The sequence below is a fragment of the Pollachius pollachius genome (genome assembly GCF_949987615.1).
Source record: "Pollachius pollachius genome assembly, chromosome: 3".
In the NCBI taxonomy this organism is placed as follows: Eukaryota; Metazoa; Chordata; class Actinopteri; order Gadiformes; family Gadidae; genus Pollachius; species Pollachius pollachius.
The window spans coordinates 50,206,772-50,226,032 of NC_136936.1; the positions used below are offsets into that span (position 1 = coordinate 50,206,772).

Here is a 19,261-nt window from a genome sequence, read left to right on the forward strand (position 1 = left end):
CTCTCTCTCTCTCTCTCTCACGACCACAAATAAGGATTCAAGGCTGCTGTGACCTATGAGATAGCGCGAGTGTTGTTTTCGCACCTCTCTTTTACTCATTATCGTACCGACGTTAACGATGTAGAATTCGTTGGAATATTAACATGTGGTAACAGAAGTAGACCTAACTGTAGGATACAAAACGTTCAGTTAGGACCAAGGACTCTTAACTACCTACAAAATGCAGACCCAAAAATGCTATCACAGGCTTACAGTTGATATATATCGATATTCATATTCATTTTCATATTCAATATTTCACACCGAGATCCCAGCCATAATGAGAGCGGGAAAAGGTCCATATGGGTGTCCACTATAGCTCTGCTGGAATGTGGGTACGAGGATGATGATGAAGGAGGTGTGTGGGGGGGGGGGGGGGGGGGGGGGGGGGGGGGGGGGTCTGTCTGTTCACCCCCTGACATCAACAGACACTGCTTCTGAGAGAAGGGTATCACACTCTGCTGGGGGCCCCTTTCAGTAGAGCGGGGACCCCCAACTGCGCTGGTGCGGCCCTGTCCACTGTCTGCTGCTCCCCACCACTCGGCTTTGTTTGAACCCTGCGTGTGTTTTAATATCTAACAGTACGGAGCTGTCACTCAGAGAGCATGATCCGTTCATTCATTCAGAGAGGGGGGGGGGGGAGAGTGTGAAAGAAGGCAGAGAGACTCAGAGAGAAATAGAGAGAGAGAGAGAGAGAGAGAGAGCGAGAGAGAGGGAAAGAGGAAGGGAGAGAGAGGGACAACGATAGAGGGGGAGAAGACGGAGAAGAGAGAGAGAGGAGCGAAAAAAGTGTGAAAAAAGACTCAGAGAGTGAGAGAAGAGAAGAGAGAGAGAGAGAGGTAGAGTGATAGAAGGGGAGAAAGAGGGAGGGAGAGAGAGAGAGAGAAAGAGAGAGAGACCACGATAGAGGGACGATAGGGAAGGGGAGAGTGAATGAGAGAGCGAGCTCTCTAGTGAATGACAGGAGGAATCAAACGGGCACAGTAGGCGTGGGCCTGGGAGGCAGATGGTGTCTCTGAGCTCCAGCGGCGGGCGGAGGTCTTAGCGATGACGCATGATCCCTATTGTACTGGGATCCTCATTGGCACACAGCCCTGCCAATCAAACGGTGCCTGGTGTGTCGCCGGGGGCGACCGTGTTTCGTTTCATGCGTCCATGTATGAACGGACGTGAATGTAACAGAGTCCAATGCAAAGGGGGGGGGGTTCTTCAGTTTCACACCCGACCACGGGCGGGGGTCTCTGAGAGGCGGCCCTCATGCTACCGACGTGAGCCAGCGGACGGGCTGGAACCCATTGTGGTCGCAGCCCGCGTTCCTCCAGGTCAGCTTGTTTACAGCGCCTGGAGGCAGCAGCCAGAGATGCTTTCTCTCTCTCACTCTCACTCTCTCTCTCTCTCTCTCTCTCTCTCTCTCTCTCTCCCCGTGTTACATTATATTCGGACTGACTGTCATCTGGTCTGCAGTCTTCTGCTCTTTTGTGTCCAGCTTGTCTTCTTCTTTCTCTTTATCTAGTGGAGGCCAGTTCCTTTTGTGTAGCGCTACACAGGGCAGCTTTGTGTCCTTCAGAGAGAGAGGGGGAGGGAGGGAGGAGAGAGAGAGAGAGAGAGAGAGAGAGAGAGAGAGAGAGAGAGAGAGAGGGAAAGAGAGAGAGGGATTGGATGGACTTGTCCCACAGAAGAGGAACTGGTAACCAATCCTGATACTCAAACCGTCCATTGTTGCTGAACAGGCAGGACTGGAAGAAGTCTAACCTGTCTGTTTCAGCAGACCTCTGGAAACCTCTCTCTCTCTAGCTCTCGCTCTCCCTCTCTCTCTTTCTCTCTCTCTCTCCCTCTCTCTCTCTCTCTCTCTCTCTCTTGCTTTCCCTCTCTCTTTCTCCCTCTTTGTGTGTCTCTCTCTCTATATCTGTCTCTCTCTCTCTCTCTCTCTCTCTCGCTCTCCCTATCTGTGTGTCTCTCTCTCTTCTTTCTCATATCCTCTCTTTCTCTTCCTTTCTCTCTTTACCTCATTCTCACCCACTCTCACAATCTGTTGTTCCTCTCTCTCATCCCCCTCTCTCTCCCTCTCTCCCTCAACCCCTCCCCCTCTCTCTCTTCCAACTCCCCCTTTCTCTCTTCCAACTCTCTCACACTCTTCCCTCCCTCTTCCTCTCTCTCTCATTCCCTCTCTCTCGCTCTGTGACTCATCCCCCCTAGCTTTCTCTCTCTCAAACTCTTTCGCTCCGTCTCTCCTTCTCCCATTCCCTCTCTCACTCCCTCTGGAACACACACACTCTTTCCCCTCTCTCTCCCTCTCTCTCCCTCTTTCTCCTCGTCAACTTCTAAGCTCCGGCCAACTCTCTGACCGAAGGTGGAGCTGGCTTTCCTGGAATTGTCGGCGTAGCTTTTCCTGTTGTGTTGGCGCTTTGGTCTCTGCTCAATCTCTGGGTTAATGACAGCTCTGCGGACGGGGGATTACTGAGATCTGAAGCCCGCCAGCCATCTGGGTCGCTCTGCCACTGCCGCGTTCTGACGTCCCCCCACACACACACACACACCCACCCCCCGCTGCCCTTTGCTTTTGTTTACTGCCACTCGACGGCGTGGTGGACATGCAGCTGTGATCCGGGTCAGACGTCCTAGCGTCACTGTGCGCTACGTCCTTCTCCAGCACCACCGCCGAGATGTCTGAGGAGTGGAGAGCGGGGCGGGATCCATCGGTGGGTAACGTAGACGAAGGAGCACACCGGGGCAGCGGTCCCGGGCGTGGGCTGGGTTCTGCAGGTCTGCAGAGCCGCTGGGTGCATGGCTGAGTGCCATCGCGCTTCGTTTACACTCCTCTGGTTGTTTCTTCAGGGCTTCGCCAACAGTGGAGGATGACATCAGAGCACGGGATTAAGTTGCTTTGTCCTGTGAGGAGATTGTGTTTCTGACACGGAAGCCCCGTTTTGAGTTTGTTTCTGTGAATGCTTGTAGGAACTGTTGCGTCGCCCTGCTTGAGTGACTGCTAGCTGGTAGTGAGAGGCTCTGTGGTGGGTGCGTTCGTGTTCTGCAACATGGGAATGTTTCCATTCATTCATGTGTTTCAAGAGAACAATTACTTTGCTTAAAACGTTACACGGTTCAAACGAACGAGACAGGCTTTGCACAGGGTGCACACACACATGCACATCCACTCATATTAATACATGTTTGTTTATTATTATAGAATTATATTAATCCACTTGATTCACTAGATGCTCAGCGATCAGGTTTCTGTGGAACTAAACCAGTACTAAATCAAAGTTGTCAGTAGTAGTTCTTGTGTCTCGTACACAGTTCATACTGGGGACTGGTGTTGTAACAAGACCAAGTGGTGTGGGTGAGTAGAGTTACCAGCGTGCAGACACCTGGTCGCCCACCGGGCCGGCCCAGACAGAACAAACAAAGACTCACAGATGCATCATTACATACTGGGACCAGACACAACAAGGCCGACAATCAACCCTTGTCTGGTTCACCACAGGAGGGGGGGGCTGCCAAAATAACTCTTCTTCCTGCTGACTCACATAAAGGAGAACCCAGCTGTGGCAGGCTCCGGGGTCGTCACTGGCCCCTGGTCGTCACTGGCCCCTGGCTCATCACTGGGTCTAGCTGGCCCCAGGGTCGTCACTGGCCCCTGGTCGTCACTGGCCCCTGGCTCATCACTGGGTCTAGCTGGCCCCAGGGTCGTCACTGGCCCCTGGTCGTCACTGGCCCCTGGCTCATCACTGGGTCACCACTGGCCCCTGAGTCATCACTGTTTCTTCCTCCCACCATTAACACCCCACCTGCTTGTGTCCCGGAGAGAGTTCCAGATTAATCAGCGTTGGCCGCGTCCCACAACACCCAGCACAAAGAGGGGAGGTCAGAGGTCATGTTGGCTGGAGGTGGGGGGGTACAGTATGTGTCGGCCGGGGCTTGTGGGAACACAAAGGCCTCCTGTCCAGGAGAGTGAGGACCCCCGACCGTGTGTAGGCAGGCAGGGTGAGGGGGAGGTTCTGCTTCAGTGACCTGCCAGTCTCCGGCACCTCATCCTCTGGCCCAGGTCAGACTGGAGAGCTGCTGGACTGACTCTGTCGCTCCGTGTGTGTCTGGGGTTTAGTCTGGTGGTCTCGTTTTGGGGTCTAGCCTGGGGGTTTAGTCTGGGGATTGAGTCTGGGGGTGTAGTTTGGAGACTGGAGGGACAGGACTGCTGATGGGCTGACTCTGTCGCTCCGTGTGTGTCTTGGGGTTTAGTCTGGTGGTCTCGTTTTGGGGTCTAGCCTGGGGGTTTAGTCTGGGGATTGAGTCTGGGGGTCTAGTTTGGAGACTGGAGGGACAGGACTGCTGATGGGCTGACTCTGTCGCTCTGTGTGTGTCTGGGGGTTTAGTCTGGGGGTTTAGTCTGGGGGTCTATTTTGGTTCGGTTCGCTTTCTTGATCATCAAAGTAGCCGCTGCAGAATCTAGAGATGCAGACTGTTGATATTGAGTGTAATGTTTGGGGGATTGAATGCTTGTTTTTGTTGCCGTGTGGTTCTTAAATCTCCGCTGGTTTTTACTGCTGTCTGCCTTATTAAAATGTTTGGCTGTGTTTGATCTCCTGATGCATAAATGTATATCAAAGCATCCGAAAGATACATTTATGATAACACATTTGTACTCATATGTCAGCCCGCACATTGCACTCGGGCAAATATCGACCCACCCCCTGCAAATAAAAAAGGATATGCTGACAAAATATTCAGAAGTGCAAGAGGCACAAAAAGTTTTTCCCTACGAAACAAATGTTTACTTTTTCCAAAATGGCTTGTCTTTGAGATTCGTTGTGCTAACAGTGTAGGAGCATTGATACACACATTCCAACCCTGACACTGCATAGGAAACCTTGGTCTCTGCAGGGGAACACCACAGACCTTTTGAATCTGCTGCATGCGATGAATAAAGTGATCCATTCCGCCCGCAAGTTATCCAGGCTTTGTTCCAAGGCCACTTCCAGCAATTAGGTTAATTGGTACTCAGGGGTAAGTGGACGCCCCCCTGCAGCTTAAGCCACCACCCACACCTCTCCCCTCTTCCTGTCATCCTCCACAGATAGCTGATCAGCTTCCCTGGATTTCGCTGTCGTCTCCGCGTCGTTTGGCCTGAACATGGAAACCCTGGAATCGGAGCTGACCTGCCCAATCTGTCTGGAGCTGTTCGAGGACCCCCTGCTGCTGCCCTGCGCCCACAGCCTGTGCTTCAACTGCGCCCACCGCATCCTGGTGTCCCAGTGCACGCCCAGCGAGCCCATCACCTCCATCAGCGCCTTCCAGTGCCCCACCTGCCGCTATGCCATCACCCTCAGCCAGCGGGGCCTCGAGGGACTGAAGCGCAACGTGACCCTGCAGAACATCATCGACCGCTACCACAAGGCCTCCCTGAGCGGGCCCAACTCCCCCAGCGAGACGCGCCGGCAGCGCGCCGACGGCAGCTCCAGGATGAGCGGCGGCGGCGGCGGCGGCGGCGGCGACCGCGTGACGTGCCAGTTCTGCGAGCAGGAGCCGGCGCCGGACGCGGTGAAGACGTGCGTGACGTGCGAGGTGTCGTACTGCGACGAGTGCCTGAAGGCCACGCACCCCAACAAGAAGCCCTTCACGGCCCACCGGCTCATCGAGCCCCTGGCCGACGCCCACCTGCGGGGGCTGCTGTGCCTGGAGCACGAGGGCGAGAAGATCAACATGTACTGCGTGACGGACGAGCAGCTCATCTGCGCCCTGTGCAAGCTGGTGGGAAGACACCGCGACCACCAGGTGGCGGCACTGAGCGACCGCTTCGACAAGCTCAAGGTGAGGGAAGCAGGTGGGGGGGGGGGGGGGGGGGGGTTAAGGTAAGGGACGCCCGCTTGGTGAGGGGGGGTTAAGGTTAAGTGGAGACACCCGCTGGGTCGGGGGAGGGTTAAGGCTAGGGTGAGGGAGGCAGGTGGGGGGGGTGTTAAGGTTAAGGTAAGGGATGACCAATGGGTGGGGAGGGTTAAGGTTAAGGTAAGGGATGCCCAGTGGGTGGGGGAGGGTTAAGGTTAAGGTTAAGGTGAGACAAGACCGGTGTGGGGGGCGTAAAGGTTAAGGCTAAGGTAAGAGAGGCCAGTGGGGGGGTTTAGTTTAAGGTTAAGGTTAAGGTTAGGGTGTTCTGGGCCGTCGGGGTTAGATTTACTCTCGGTGGACGAGGGTTACCGATTCTGCGTTTGTTTATAATGTATGCGTGCGCCGTATGTATTTTTTATGACTTTTGAGAGCGGATAACGATTGTGTGCTCACAGCGTGATTAATGTTTTAATGTTTTCTTTTCATCGCCTCTATTATTTATATTTCGCTCTCGGTGTTGCAAAGTTTGAATCAAGTGCAACGATTACGCTTCCTAATTACCCCATAAAAACATCTCGTTAACAGTAGTTTGACTTTAAAAGGTCAGTAATAGAATCAAAGCTTAATAAAGTAACGTGTTGATAATGCAGTCGCTAAAGTTACTGCAGAAACATCCGGAGTAGGAAAGCACATCAAGCTCAGGATCAAATGACTTTGGGCCAGTTAAGAACTGGCCCAATAAAAACACACTTTCAGGGCAAGCAGGTTAAGTCGGCCGGCAGACACAGGAACCCACAGAAATGCACCCTGGGCTAGGAGCTGGAACATATGAATCAGGCAGCCATGCGTTCTTCCATGCAAACAGTGGATGAAGTGTTAAAGCTGAGGTCTGTGGATCCGTGGGGCTGCTAGGTTTCGCCAACAAACGCCATTCTACTCCATCGTTCGCTGGGGGAAAACCTCCCGGGACCATTTAATGGTCTGTTACGAGCAAGGCAGCCATGCGTCCCGTATTGTTCCAGCCATTCACGTGGAAATATGCCTTCACAGCTTTAACAGATTTAGCCCGATCGCAGCGAGCAGCGCTGAGTCGGGAACATTCTTCAGATTGTGTTCTTTTCTGTTGGGTTTGGGAGTATAAAACCTCTGACGGAGGAGGACAGAATTAACTGCAGCGGTTACCCCGCCACACATTCTAGAATACATACCCAGAAAAAACCCTGCATAATGTTAAGAGCATGCTCCTCACATCCTATCAGGCCTTCGCTCCAACCAGTGGCATATAATGTAATGTATAATTCTTATGTCTCCAAATATGGGCACTTCCTGTTCTGGAATCTCCGGCGGGAATGGCTCAGAGCTCGGTCCCATGGCTGCACTAATATTAGAAGCAGATGATGATGATGATGAAGATGATGATGATGATGATGATGATGATGATGATGATGAACATGATGATGATGATCTAGGTCAGGGCGGCCATGCAGCCGCTAACGCCCGTGACCTCCTGTTCCTCCGTCTGCCGTGGGGGCCAGAGACCCCCGGAAAGGGGGGGATCTCAGGGCAGCGGGGAGTTGGAGGGGTCTCAGGGTGAAGGGCCTGCTTTCTGCACGTGATGGCTGTTATTGTAGCCGTTTATCACACGTGAATATGGGGGGGGGGGGCGTTTAGTTAATTCGTGCCAGGTTGGGATAATGCACATCTTTCTTGCGGATTGTTTATGCTCTCTGTCGCACCACAAAGACTTGACAGCTGTGACCTCTTTCAAACAAACAGGGCTGGCCTCTGTTCCCTTCTTGTATATCTCTGGTTAAGGCATGTGCGTGTGTGTGTGTGTGCGTGCGTGCGTGCGTGTGTGTGTGTGTGTGTGTGTGTGTGTGTGTGTGTGCGTGCGTGCGTGCGTGTGTGTGTGCATGTGTGTCTGTGTGTGTGTGTGTGTCTCTGTGTGTGTGTATGTGTGTGCATGTGATTAGTCTAGTCATCAGGTAATGTATTAGTATGAGTATGCATTATATAGTATACAATGACATAATAAAATATTTTATCGCGTGATAAAGAATTTTAACTCATCAGTGATAGTCTTTGGGGGTGCATTTGGTCATGTGTGTGTGCAAAGATATGAGGAATAACGTTTTTGTATTCTCAAAAAATTAAGAAAACAATATAAAAATAACGAAAACGGCAATAAACCGTTAATACTAATCGAGTTCTACTAGTAGCGTATAAAAACGCAGACATATACAAAAAAGATAATTGACTATCTCCACTCTCAATAATGAATGAATAAATAATGTCCAAATCAAAGATCTGCATTTGACTGTGTGGTTGTGCGGTGCACACCTCCGCCTGCACTCCAGACCGGCCATCAATTATTCAAATGGGAGGTCAGACCCCCGAACAAGTCAACAGCGTTCCCAGTGTCCCCTGCCAAACTCAAATAGCCTCTTCCTGCCCTCGCCCTCTCCTCAGTATAAATAAATGATTCTCGTGAAAGCCCAAAGCTAAAAGTTCAGTGCTGTACCCCTGCCCGGAGACAGCAGTCCTCTGCGATCCACGTCGGGTGGGGCTGTGTGTATCAGGGCTCTCTCTCTGCCTGCACCACCGATGTCACAGACCCACCGATTTGGCCGGAGAGAAAAAGTCAAACGATGCGGCGGAAATTTGGGTCTTGCAAAAAAACATTTATGGTGGAAACTGTTTGTTTTGGTGGTGGGAAACTTTAAGTGCCTCTTGCACTTTATAGATTATTTTGTTATTATGTTCTTCTTTATCTTCAGCTGGGGGAGAAATAAATATTTACCGGAGTGCGATGTGCAGACAGAAAACCTAGACATGTCGCACGTTCATTTGAATACAAATTGTTTTCCAAAGCCGGAGCATTTCGATCCGAGTTATTGGGGGATGATAAACACAGACGATGTTTACTCTCCCAAATCACTGACAGATGCCGCAGTATCTGACTGTAAGCCCGCTGAGCTGGGGGGAGGGGGGGGGGGGGGTGGTTAGGCCCAACAGGTGGGGACGGGGGAGGGGGGAGGGGTTCGAAGGTTAATCACGGCATATCCGTGTCCCTGCGATACGTTACGCCGTTCCACTGAATGCAGATTGAGCCGCGGGTGTCCTATCTCCACCGATGTGTGCACGCTGAGATGATTCCGGTGATTCGCTCGCTCACTGGAACGCTGCCTCTCTGCTTGTGTTTGTTTCCACAGCACGCCCTGGACTCTAACCTCAGCCATCTGATCAAGAGGACTAACGACCTGGAGACCTTAATGGGGAAGCTGATCCAGACCTGTCAGCATGTGGAGGTATCAAGGCCTGGCTCGGACTCCTCTTTGCAATCGCTTCCTGGAGGCGGACCTATTCCTTCATGGGCTGCTAGACATTAAAGACATTCCTTTAGGAGATTGTCATCGCTCTTGGATGTTGAATGCCCTGGCTGCAGGATCGTATTCTGCCAACGCATGGCATTTCGATTTCATCAAGTTGGTTCCCTTCAGCTGTTTTATTAACACACAGTGTAGAGCGTAGCTTTCTCAGGCATCTCCTAACAGGCATTCCTCCCAGTTGTTCTCATGCAGCTTGTGAAAGAGCCGTTGAACCCAAAACCACATTTATTCTATTTTGTCCGCGTCCGAGTGTTATGCTTCCCGGACACCGATAGCATAGTGGCGGATTTCATGCACAACAAGGCTTATCATAACGCGCATAACAGTTAATAAACAACTCTTTCCTAAAGCTCTCAGGCCAAAACGCGTTTCTTAAAATCACATAGTGTTTGAATTCCATCTGAATCTGTGGATTCACTGGCTCTTTAAGATAAGTAACGATGTATAAGCCAATCGCAGCCGCAGGAAGCAGCCACGTCATGAAAAGTTTCCCCGTTAGCCTTGTCATTGAACTAACGTCCAAAATAACTAAAAAGGTACAAGTGAATGAAAAAGTCTGATCGATCTAGTCTCTGCAATCTGTCTGAGTAGATCCAGAAAGCCCCCCCTCTCTCTCCCCCCCCCCACGGACGTAGGGGTTAAGTGTCTGCTGAAGGACACACGTCCCGGTATTATCCCGAAGTCATCCCGCCGTCCGACAGGCTTCATATCGAGTCGTGAGCGACTGAACCCCCCCCTCCCCCTCGCTGACGACGGCCCCGGGCCCGCCGTCGCCACGACCGCTTGATTAAACGGGAAAATGTGAAATCGAAAAAGAAAAAAAATGCTCCTCTCTGTGTACCGGCCTCCCGGGGGAACTCTAAATCACGGCTTTATGGTAATGTTATGACGTTAGGACGGGAGAATGTGCACCGACGCCATCTGCCTGATGACGAAAACGTGACGCCGGCTAGCGCTGTCTGCTGGTGACGCCGCTGACCTCTGACCCCCTGACCTCTGACCCCCACGCCCTTGTGTCCAGGTGAACGCCTCGCGGCAGGAGCACAAACTGATGGAGGAGTGCGACCTCCTGATCGACCTCATCCAGCAGAGACGACAGATCATCGCCACCAAGATAAAGGAGGGGAAGGTACTGCTGCCGCTCCCCCCGGTGTATCGGCGCTCAGCGCTAAACACACGTTGGGCTGACGCACTGAGGCGTTCCGATGTTCTCCCTGTGCCCTTTGTCGTGATGGATTCCGGCGCGGAGTTGCGGGGCGCGGCGTCCGTGGGGGCGTCCTTCGCCGTTCCGCCGGGGTTTATTCCCGCCTGAATGTTTGCGGCGCGACGTGACTTGGCGCTGAATGAGCGGGGGCAGACTGGCGACCTCCGGCGGCGAGCCATCCCTCACCCTAACAATGTCATCACTGAGCTCACAGACGAGGACGGCCTCCGACGCCATCCCGCGCCCCGCACGCGCCTCACTTGGCACCCCAGGCGGTTAGCCGATCAATGCGGTCGGCGGCGGCGGCTCTCGATGGGCGATCGGCTGTTATTTATGACGTTCTAAACACTAAACGCTGGAATCTGTCTTGTGGAAAAAGCCTCTGCAGATTAGGGCAACAATGGGGATAATTGTTATGAGCGGAGGTAATTGCCTCGGCGTCCGCGTGCCGCTCTACAAACACTATTATTTGTATTGTGCAATTGTGTGAAACACGCGGCCGACTTTGTTTCGTTTTGTGTGTTTGTCTGTGACGACGGCGACAGCGGCGCAAATAATGTCAATGAATTGGTTTTAAAACACTTCTGAAAGCCAAACTGCGAACGGCTCTCTCTCTCTCGCTCACTCTCTCTCTCTCTCTCTCTCTCTCTCTCTCTCTCTCTTTTGTTCTGGGCTTTGCGGCGGGGTCCCGGATCACAATATAACAATAACACGGCCCGCTTGGCACTGCGTCGCGCGCAGAGCGGGAAATGTGTTTTTCCTCGGCGGAATGGCTTCCCCTCCCTCCCTCCCTCCCTCCCTCCCTCCCTCCCTCCCTCCCTCCCTCCCCGCACCCCACGGCGTTCTCCATTATGGGGGACGAGGCCCACTGTGCCGGCTGAGTGGCAGCGGAGAGGTCGACCCGCACTTCCTGTCACTTCCCTTTCACTCTCTCGCCACTTCCTCTCTCTCTCTCTCCCCCCCCCGCTCTATCTATCCCTCCCTCTCGCTCTCTCTCGCTCACTTCCTCTCTCTCTCCCTCCACCGCTTGCCCTCCCTCTCTCCTCCTCTCTCTCTTTTTTTCTCTCTCTCTCTCTCTATATATATATATATATATATATATATATATATATATATATATAAAGAGAGAGAAGTTAAGAGATATTGATATATATCGCTATATCCCCCTCTTCCTTTGTCTCTCTACCTCTCTTCCTCTCTCTCTCTCTCTCTCTCTCTCTCTCTCTCTCTCTCTCTCTCTCTCTCTCTCTCTCTCTCTAGTGTATGTGTCCGTGTGTATATATATATATATATATATATGTATGTATGTATGTATGTATGTATGTATGTATGTATGTATGTATGTATGTATGTATGTATGTATGTATGTATGTATGTATGTATGTATGTATGTATGTATGTATATATATATATATGTATGTCTGATGAGAGTCCAGACCACTTCCTTCCTCGCCCGTGCTAGCGTGCGTTCTTTGCTCACAGGGGCGATGATGCCAGGCTTCCTCTCCCTCTCACCTTCCCCTCCCTCCCTCCCTCCCTCCCTCCCTCCCCTCCCCTCCCCTCTCCCTGAGGGAGGGGATAAGTGGTTCTTGTTACCACGGTAATGTAAAGGGCAGAGCCCGGTTTAGGAGCTCAGTCCGCTGAGGCCAAGAGTGCTGAGCTGGCTCCCAGAGGCTGGGCTGCTCACAGCCAGCTGCGGTTCACCTGAACAGAGGAGGGCGGTGTCATGTTCAGGAATACGGTTTAATATCGCTGAATGGAGCTCACGTTGGTTTAATGAGACTGAATTTAAGATAAGGTTGTTTTAGTTGTTTTAGCGGCGTATAGTGATTACAAGTTTTTTTAGTTTCATCTGTCTTCCTCTTTCTCTATGTCTCACTTCTTTCTTGTCCGTCTCTCTTTCCGTCTGTCCGTCTGTCTATCTATCTGTGTGCGTGCGTTCTTGTGTCTGTGTGTGTGCGTTTGTGTGTGTGTGCGCACGTGCGTGTTTCTGTCTTTCTATCTGTCTGTCTCTGTGCATGCGTGTGTGTGTCTGTCTGTGTCTGTGTGTGTGTGTGTCTGTTTGTGTGCGCGTCTGTCTGTGTGCGTGCATGTGTATGTGTGTGTGTATCTGTGTATGTGTGTGCGTTCATGTTTGTGCGCGTGTGTGTGCGCGCGTGTGTCTGTCTGTCTGTCTGTCTGTGTGCGTGACTACGTCTGTCTGTGTCTGTCTGTTTGTGTGTGTGTGTGTCTGTCTGCATTTGTGTATGTGTCCGTGTGTATGTGTGTGTGTGTGCCCCCAGTCGGTGCGCATGAGGAAGCTGGCCCAGCAGATCGCCAGCTGTAAGCAGTGTGTGGAGCGCTCGTCCTCCCTCATCACGCAGGCCGACCAGACGCTGAAGGAGGCCGACCACGCGCGCTTCCTGCAGACCGCCAAGAACATCTGCGAGAGGTACCAGGGAAACCTTCTGATTGTGTCATAAATCAGGGGAGCGGACTGGCATCTCGTTAACCACACTCTCTATGTCTCTCTCTCTCTCTCTCTCTCTCTCTCTCTCTCTCTCTCTCTCTCTCTCTCTCTCTCTCTCTCTCTCTCTCTCTCTCTCTCTCTCTCTCTCTCTCTCTCTCTCTCTCTCTCTCTCTCTCTCTCTCTCTCTCTCTCTCTCTCTCCCCCTCTCCCCTTTCTCTTTCTCTCTCTTTCTCTCTCTCTCTTTCTCTCCCTCTCTCTCTCTCCCCCCTCTGTATCTATCTCTCCTCTGCCTCTTTGTCTCTCTCTCTATGCTTCTCTCTCTCTCTCTCTCTCTCTGTTTGCTTCACAGGGTCTCCATGGCAACTGCCTCCTCTCAGATCCTGATCCCAGAGATCAACCTGAATGACACCTTTGATACGTTCGCCCTGGACTTCACCAGGGAGAAGAAGATGCTGGAGAGCCTGGATTATCTCACGGGTGAGCGGGGGCCTTCAAGCTAAAAGCGCAGGACTTCAAACTAAGAGCGGGGGCCTCCCAGCTAAGAGCGCAGGCCTTCAAAATAAGAATGCAGGCTTTCAAACTAAGAGCGCAGGCCTTCAAAATAAGAGTGCAGGCTTTCAAACTAAGAGCGCAGGCCTTCAAACTAAGAGCCCAGGCCATTGAGCTCCTTGAGGGATCGTTTTCAGAGGGGCCCTTCGACAACGTTTTCTATGGGCCCATTCCAAACACACGCGTGTGCTTCACCCCGTGTGCACTGCAGTGGAGCGGATGTTTCTTACCCAATTGAAAGAAAAACATTTTAAAAGGGCCATTTATTTATTTTTGAACTGTGGTAGCCTGTGTGGTAGGCCTACCATTACAATGACCAGTAGGCTCAGAGCAGGGCAGGGGTTTGGCTGGGGACAATTAGCTAAAGGGGTCTGGGTTTCAACCCCGATGACCTCAGTGTACCTGCAGGTAGCAGGTGAAAACACCCTGAATGAAGCCACTTTGCCAGAAGCCTCTGATTCTAGAGACTACAGACCAGATACTAGATCCAAACGCTAGAGAACAAGAGGCTAGACACTAGGGAATATAGGCTAGACACTAGAGGTTAGAGACTAGACACTAGAGACTAGAGGATGGGACTATAGTCTAGAGACCAGAGGCTATAGGCTAGAGAATAGAGGCTAGACACTAAAGGCTAGAGACTAGACACTAGAGACTTGACATTAGAGACTAGACACTGGATAATACAGACTAGACACTAGAGGCTAGAGAATAAACACTAAAAACTAGAGGATGGGACTATAGACTAGAGACCAGAAGCTATAGGCTAGAGAGTAGAGGCTAGACACTAAAGGCCAGAGACTAGACACTAGAGACTAGACACTAGATAATACAGACTAGAGACTAGACACTAGATAATACAGACTAGAGACTAGACACTAGATAATACAGACTAGAGACTAGACACTAGATAATACAGACTAGGGACTTGCGACTTGGTACTAGAGGCTATATAGTAGAGACTAGAAGCTAAACACTAGATTATACATATTAGAGACTAGGGACTAGAGACTAAAAAGTACCGATAACACGCTGAGTGCTGACCTTGTCTCTCTGCGTTTGTCGGGACTCCAGCCCCTGCCCCCCCGGCCATACGGGAGGAGCTGTGCACGGCGTCCTACGACACCATCACCGTGCACTGGACGTCCGACGACGAGTTCTGCGTGGTGTCGTACGAGCTGCAGTACGCCATCTTCACCAGCCAGGCCAACGTCATCAGTGAGTCACTGGGAGAGGAGTCTAGACTAATATGTGCATGGACAGCTTCTACTAGCATCAGATATACATGATTCAATATGTTAAGATAACATGTAACATGTTATCTTAACATATTGTTCGGATTGATGTATTGATGTATTGATTAATGGCATCTTTCTAACAACACAAATAAAACGTTGAGACGGAACCCAGAAGCTCCGGGTTCCCAGCGTGCCTGCTGTGGCGCTGTTCCTCATGTCTCCCCCTCTCCTCTGTCTCCCCCGCCCCCCCCCCCCCCCCGGTCTCCAGGTCTGTGTAACTCGGCCGACAGCTGGATGATCGTGCCCAACATCAAGCAGAACCACTACACGGTGCACGGCCTCCAGTGTGGGACCCGCTACATGTTCATCGTGAAGGCCATCAACCAGGCAGGGAGCCGCAGCAGTGAACCGGGCAGGCTGAAGACTAACAGTGAGTTCATCTGTCAGGGACCTGAGAGGGCCCGGTTCACCAGGCCTGTCTTCGCTACACGATGCTTTATCGATCCCGGAGGGGGACACTCTGCCGGTCACCCATGCACACCGTGCAACAGCCTCTCAGAGACAACACATGGGCCCGATCATTCCTCAGTGCACAATGTCAAAAAGTGGACCACTGTGATGTAACACAAGGCCTGTGCAATGGGCATGCACATCAGCACACCAGCATGTGATGCTTGCGTGTGCGTGACGTTTGCGCGTGCGTCACGATGCGTGTGATGCTTGCACATACATGATGCTTGCCTGTGCACGATGTTTGCATGTGCATAATGCGTGCGCGTGCGTGATGCTTGCATGTGCATTATGTGTGCATGATGCACGCGGAGGGAAACTCATTTCAGTCAAACGCTTCAGTCAAAGTTTAAAAGGGTTTCCGTCTCTTTGAGCCGCCTGCACAGCTGTGTGATTTCCCGTATGTTGTGTTCCTTTATTGTTATCCTAATGGGTGACAGTGATGAACTGCTTCAGGTTCGAGGCCCATAGCTCGCTTCGATTGAAACGGGGAGAATGACGGAACATCCACCGCTGAGGAAACGGAAATGAAACTTTTTCCGTCCCCCAGAAGTGTTCCATTTGTTGTTGTTTGTGTTTTTCACTTCTTGAACTAAACGTTTGATCCGCAGGCCAGCCGTTCAAGCTGGACCCGAAGTCGGCCCACCGCAAGCTGAAGGTGTCCCACGACAACCTGACGGTGGAGCGCGAGGAGACGTCCTCCAAGAAGGCCCAAAGCCAGGACCGCTTCACCAGCCAGGGCAACTACGGCGTGACGGGCAACGTCTACATCGACAGCGGCCGCCACTACTGGGAGGCCCTGATTGGAGGGAGCTCATGGTGAGAACGAGGGGCCAATCAGACTGTGACTTTCATACTTGGGGAAGAAATACAATGAAATCCATCGCCCTGTCTCTCTCCGTCTGTCTCCTCTGTCACTCTCTCTCATTCTCTCTCTCCCTCTCTCTGCCTCGCCCTTTTCCATCTATCCCTCTCTATATCCCCCCCTCTCTCTCTCTGTATCTCTCTCTCTCTCTCCCTCTCTCTTTCACTCTTTCTCTTTTTCTCTCTTTCTCCCGCTCCTTCCTCTCTCCAGGTTCGCGGTGGGCGTGGCCTACAAGTCGGCGCCCAAACACGAGTGGGTGGGGAAGAACTCGGCCTCGTGGGTGCTGTCGCGCTGCAACAGCTCCTGGGTGGCGCGGCACAACGGCAAGGAGCTGTCGGTGGAGCCGTCGCCCCACCTGCGGCGGGTGGGCGTGCTGCTGGACTACGACTCGGGCTCGCTGTCCTTCTACGACGCCGTGGCCTCGCAGCACCTGCACACCTTCCACGTGGACTTCGTGCAGCCGGTCTGCCCCGTGTTCAACCTGTGGAACCGCTGCCTGACCGTCCTGTCCGGGCTGCCCATCCCGGACAACCTGGAGGCCAGCGACTGCCGGGAATGAACGCCGCCACGGGACGCCGGGCGGAACGCCGTGCCGGAACACCGTGCCGGGACGCCGCCGCGGACCGCCATAGCGGCTCGCTGAACCCCAGGGCGCCGCTTAGAAACGATGCGTCACCGATTATTGGGCGCCTCGCCGTCAGGTGCTCCACGGGGAGGGTCCAGACAAAACGTTTGTTGCACATTGAAGACAATCGCTGTACAAAGAACGATGTGGTCCTTAATGAGGGCTGCCCACGCCGGCCAGGATGGGAGCTCAGCGGTTTAGTTCTCGCTCGGATGGAGACGCCGGACACGGCGTCCTGCGGCCTCGGAGCTCGCTCATTGGTTATCGCGGCAGGTCCTCCCAGCCGGGGGAGGAGCTTGACTCGTTACACACGACACTGCGGGGGACCTGGGGAACGACCGGTCCGGCCTGTGTGTGTTGGTGTCCATTGGTGCGCGTTGGCGTGCGTTGGTGTACATTGGCGTGCGTTTGTGTGCGTTTGTGTGTAGCCGTGTGTTGGGTGTGCGTTGGCGTGCATTGGCCGGCGTTATACGGCAACAAAGACAATCTTCACACCGTTTGCTGGGTGGGTTTGAAGCCCATGTATTATAGATACGAGAAGCAATAAGTCAACTGGGGCACAACCAGGAGTGCCCTGTTTGTTTGCAAGCCGCTGAAGCAGCTTGCTGATTGGCTGGGATCGTGGCCCCTCCGGGAGGGCGCTGTGAGGGTCGTTCCTACCATGAAGGCGTTTTCTATTTTGCACAGCGTGAACAAGTTCCCTGCTGGCTTGTTTGGAGGAATTTGGAGATGACAAGATTTCGGTTAGCATTTTTATATTTGTATTGAATTATTTTCACACCTGCCTAAGATGGTTTATTTAGTGCACATATTTCTGCATGTTTTGATTTTTCCGGGCTGCCAAGACGAGGTCTGCAGGCGAAGGGCAGCGAGGGGGAATCAGCCCAGCCGTGTCTCGTGAAGGTTCAATGATCCCTTGTTTTTAGTTGGGGGCGAACGTGTGAGACAGAGAGTGTTATTTATACACTCCTGTAGAAGTTAGCGAGTTTTTGAAGCACTTTCAGCACCCTAGCCGCCCCATGCTAAAACCTAGCCCCACCTGCTACAGTGTGTGCCGTCTCCATGCCCTTTTGTACATGTGTAAACATATAGAGTAGACTATAGGTTCCTTTAATTCCTCACAGAAATGCAAAGTTGGATTCTATGTTTGTGTGGATGCCAATTGTTTATTAGTTGAAAAATGAAATTGTAATTTTAAATAGGAGTCAAAAAAAACCTTAACACAGGCAATACATCCTACAAACCAAAATATAAACTCTTGGTAACTCGGTACACCCATGCTGGCCTGAGTCAAATTAAAAGCTGAGAGTTAGTCAAATCAACACTGCACCACCATTTTTGCACATTTGTTCTTCTGTGATCTAATAAAGAATGTCTTAATTTCCTTGTTTCTCAGTCTTATTTTCTCTGAACAAAACTTAGCCCTTACGGAGAGCCTTCTTCTGGTGGGTGCAGAGATGTTCCATTAGAAGTGGGGGGTCCTTACACCATTGTAAACGTGTCCATATGACAGGATTGGCTGTGACACCGCTTTTGTCCTACCGTGCTGCAGCCTGAAGAAGATTGCGATGAGAGGTGATGGCAGCCTGAACTCTGGATGACCTCTCGGCCAGAGACCCTCGGGAAACGGATCGAGAAACACTTAGCGGGGCAGTGCCGATGCAATGAGAAAGATCGCCATGCGACGCTACGGCGATCTTTCTCGTTTGGTTTGGTTTGGTCCGAGCCGCCGTCGGTTTATAAAAACCGCAAAGATGTGGATATACACACCGGCTAACGGAGGATTAATATTCAGTATTATAGACAATATTCAGGGCTCGCGGCCTCTTCTGTTCTGCTTCTTCTGTTCTTTTTAATGAATGCGTGATTTATAGTGGCTGTCGGCGAGGACTAAATATAACGTGACCATGAAAAGCCATTCCATTATGTGGTAAAATATCAGTTTTAGTTAATTAAATTCAATTAAATAATCACATGGTATTTATCAGCACTGGGAAGTATATCATGAAACGTTTGGTTAATAGAGTGTGCCTTGGGATAGATGAAATGGAAAAAGGAACATTTCATCTTTCGCTAACATTTCATCAAATTCTAATCCAATTAGTTCATCTTCGCTGCATACAGAAGTGGAAGAAAAAAATAATAATCTTCATAGATGAGGGGAGTAATGGAGACGCTGAAGAGGAAAATTTAATATTAACCAGTTGCATTTTAGTTTTGGTGTTGTTGTATTTTGCCAATCAAGAGTCCCTCATGTACAGCTTTGGTCTTCTTTGCTATGGAGGCTGTTACACAGCAGTTCAAATAACAAACACATTGAATGGCAACAAACAGTTAAAATAACGAACACATTGAATGGCAGCAAACAGTTAAAATAACGAACACATTGAATGGCAGCAAACAGTTAAAATAGCACATTGGATGCGGTGCAGGACATTGAGCCAATCTTTGGCTCCACTAACTGCATTCTCTCTCAACGTGACAGCCAACAATAAGAAAGCCTCTATAAACCTGAACAAACATATTCAACTTAGTTTTATTGAAGAAGTGGCCTCAACCGTAAGTTGACATAA

At 51.4% G+C, this 19,261-nt stretch overlaps 1 protein-coding gene across 2 annotated transcripts in view; it reads left to right on the plus strand.

The window, feature by feature from the left end:
• Positions 1 to 18,072, plus strand: part of mid1 (midline 1) — a 21,516-nt gene extending 3,444 nt beyond the window's left edge. Inside the window, exons 1-10 of one of the 2 annotated variants that reach the window (XM_079732597.1) lie at positions 2,269 to 2,738; positions 5,111 to 5,844; positions 9,072 to 9,167; positions 10,270 to 10,377; positions 12,735 to 12,883; positions 13,251 to 13,378; positions 14,525 to 14,668; positions 14,957 to 15,118; positions 15,810 to 16,017; positions 16,274 to 18,072. In XM_079732597.1, the coding sequence (XP_079588723.1) occupies positions 5,167 to 5,844; positions 9,072 to 9,167; positions 10,270 to 10,377; positions 12,735 to 12,883; positions 13,251 to 13,378; positions 14,525 to 14,668; positions 14,957 to 15,118; positions 15,810 to 16,017; positions 16,274 to 16,622 (2,022 nt within the window). In that variant the 5' untranslated portion in view covers positions 2,269 to 2,738; positions 5,111 to 5,166 and the 3' untranslated portion in view covers positions 16,623 to 18,072. Of the gene's footprint in view, positions 1 to 2,268; positions 2,739 to 5,110; positions 5,845 to 9,071; positions 9,168 to 10,269; positions 10,378 to 12,734; positions 12,884 to 13,250; positions 13,379 to 14,524; positions 14,669 to 14,956; positions 15,119 to 15,809; positions 16,018 to 16,273 lie in introns of those variants that run through there. The other variant, XM_079732596.1, reaches the window with a different exon arrangement.
• The last annotated feature ends 1,189 nt before the right edge of the window (positions 18,073 to 19,261 follow it).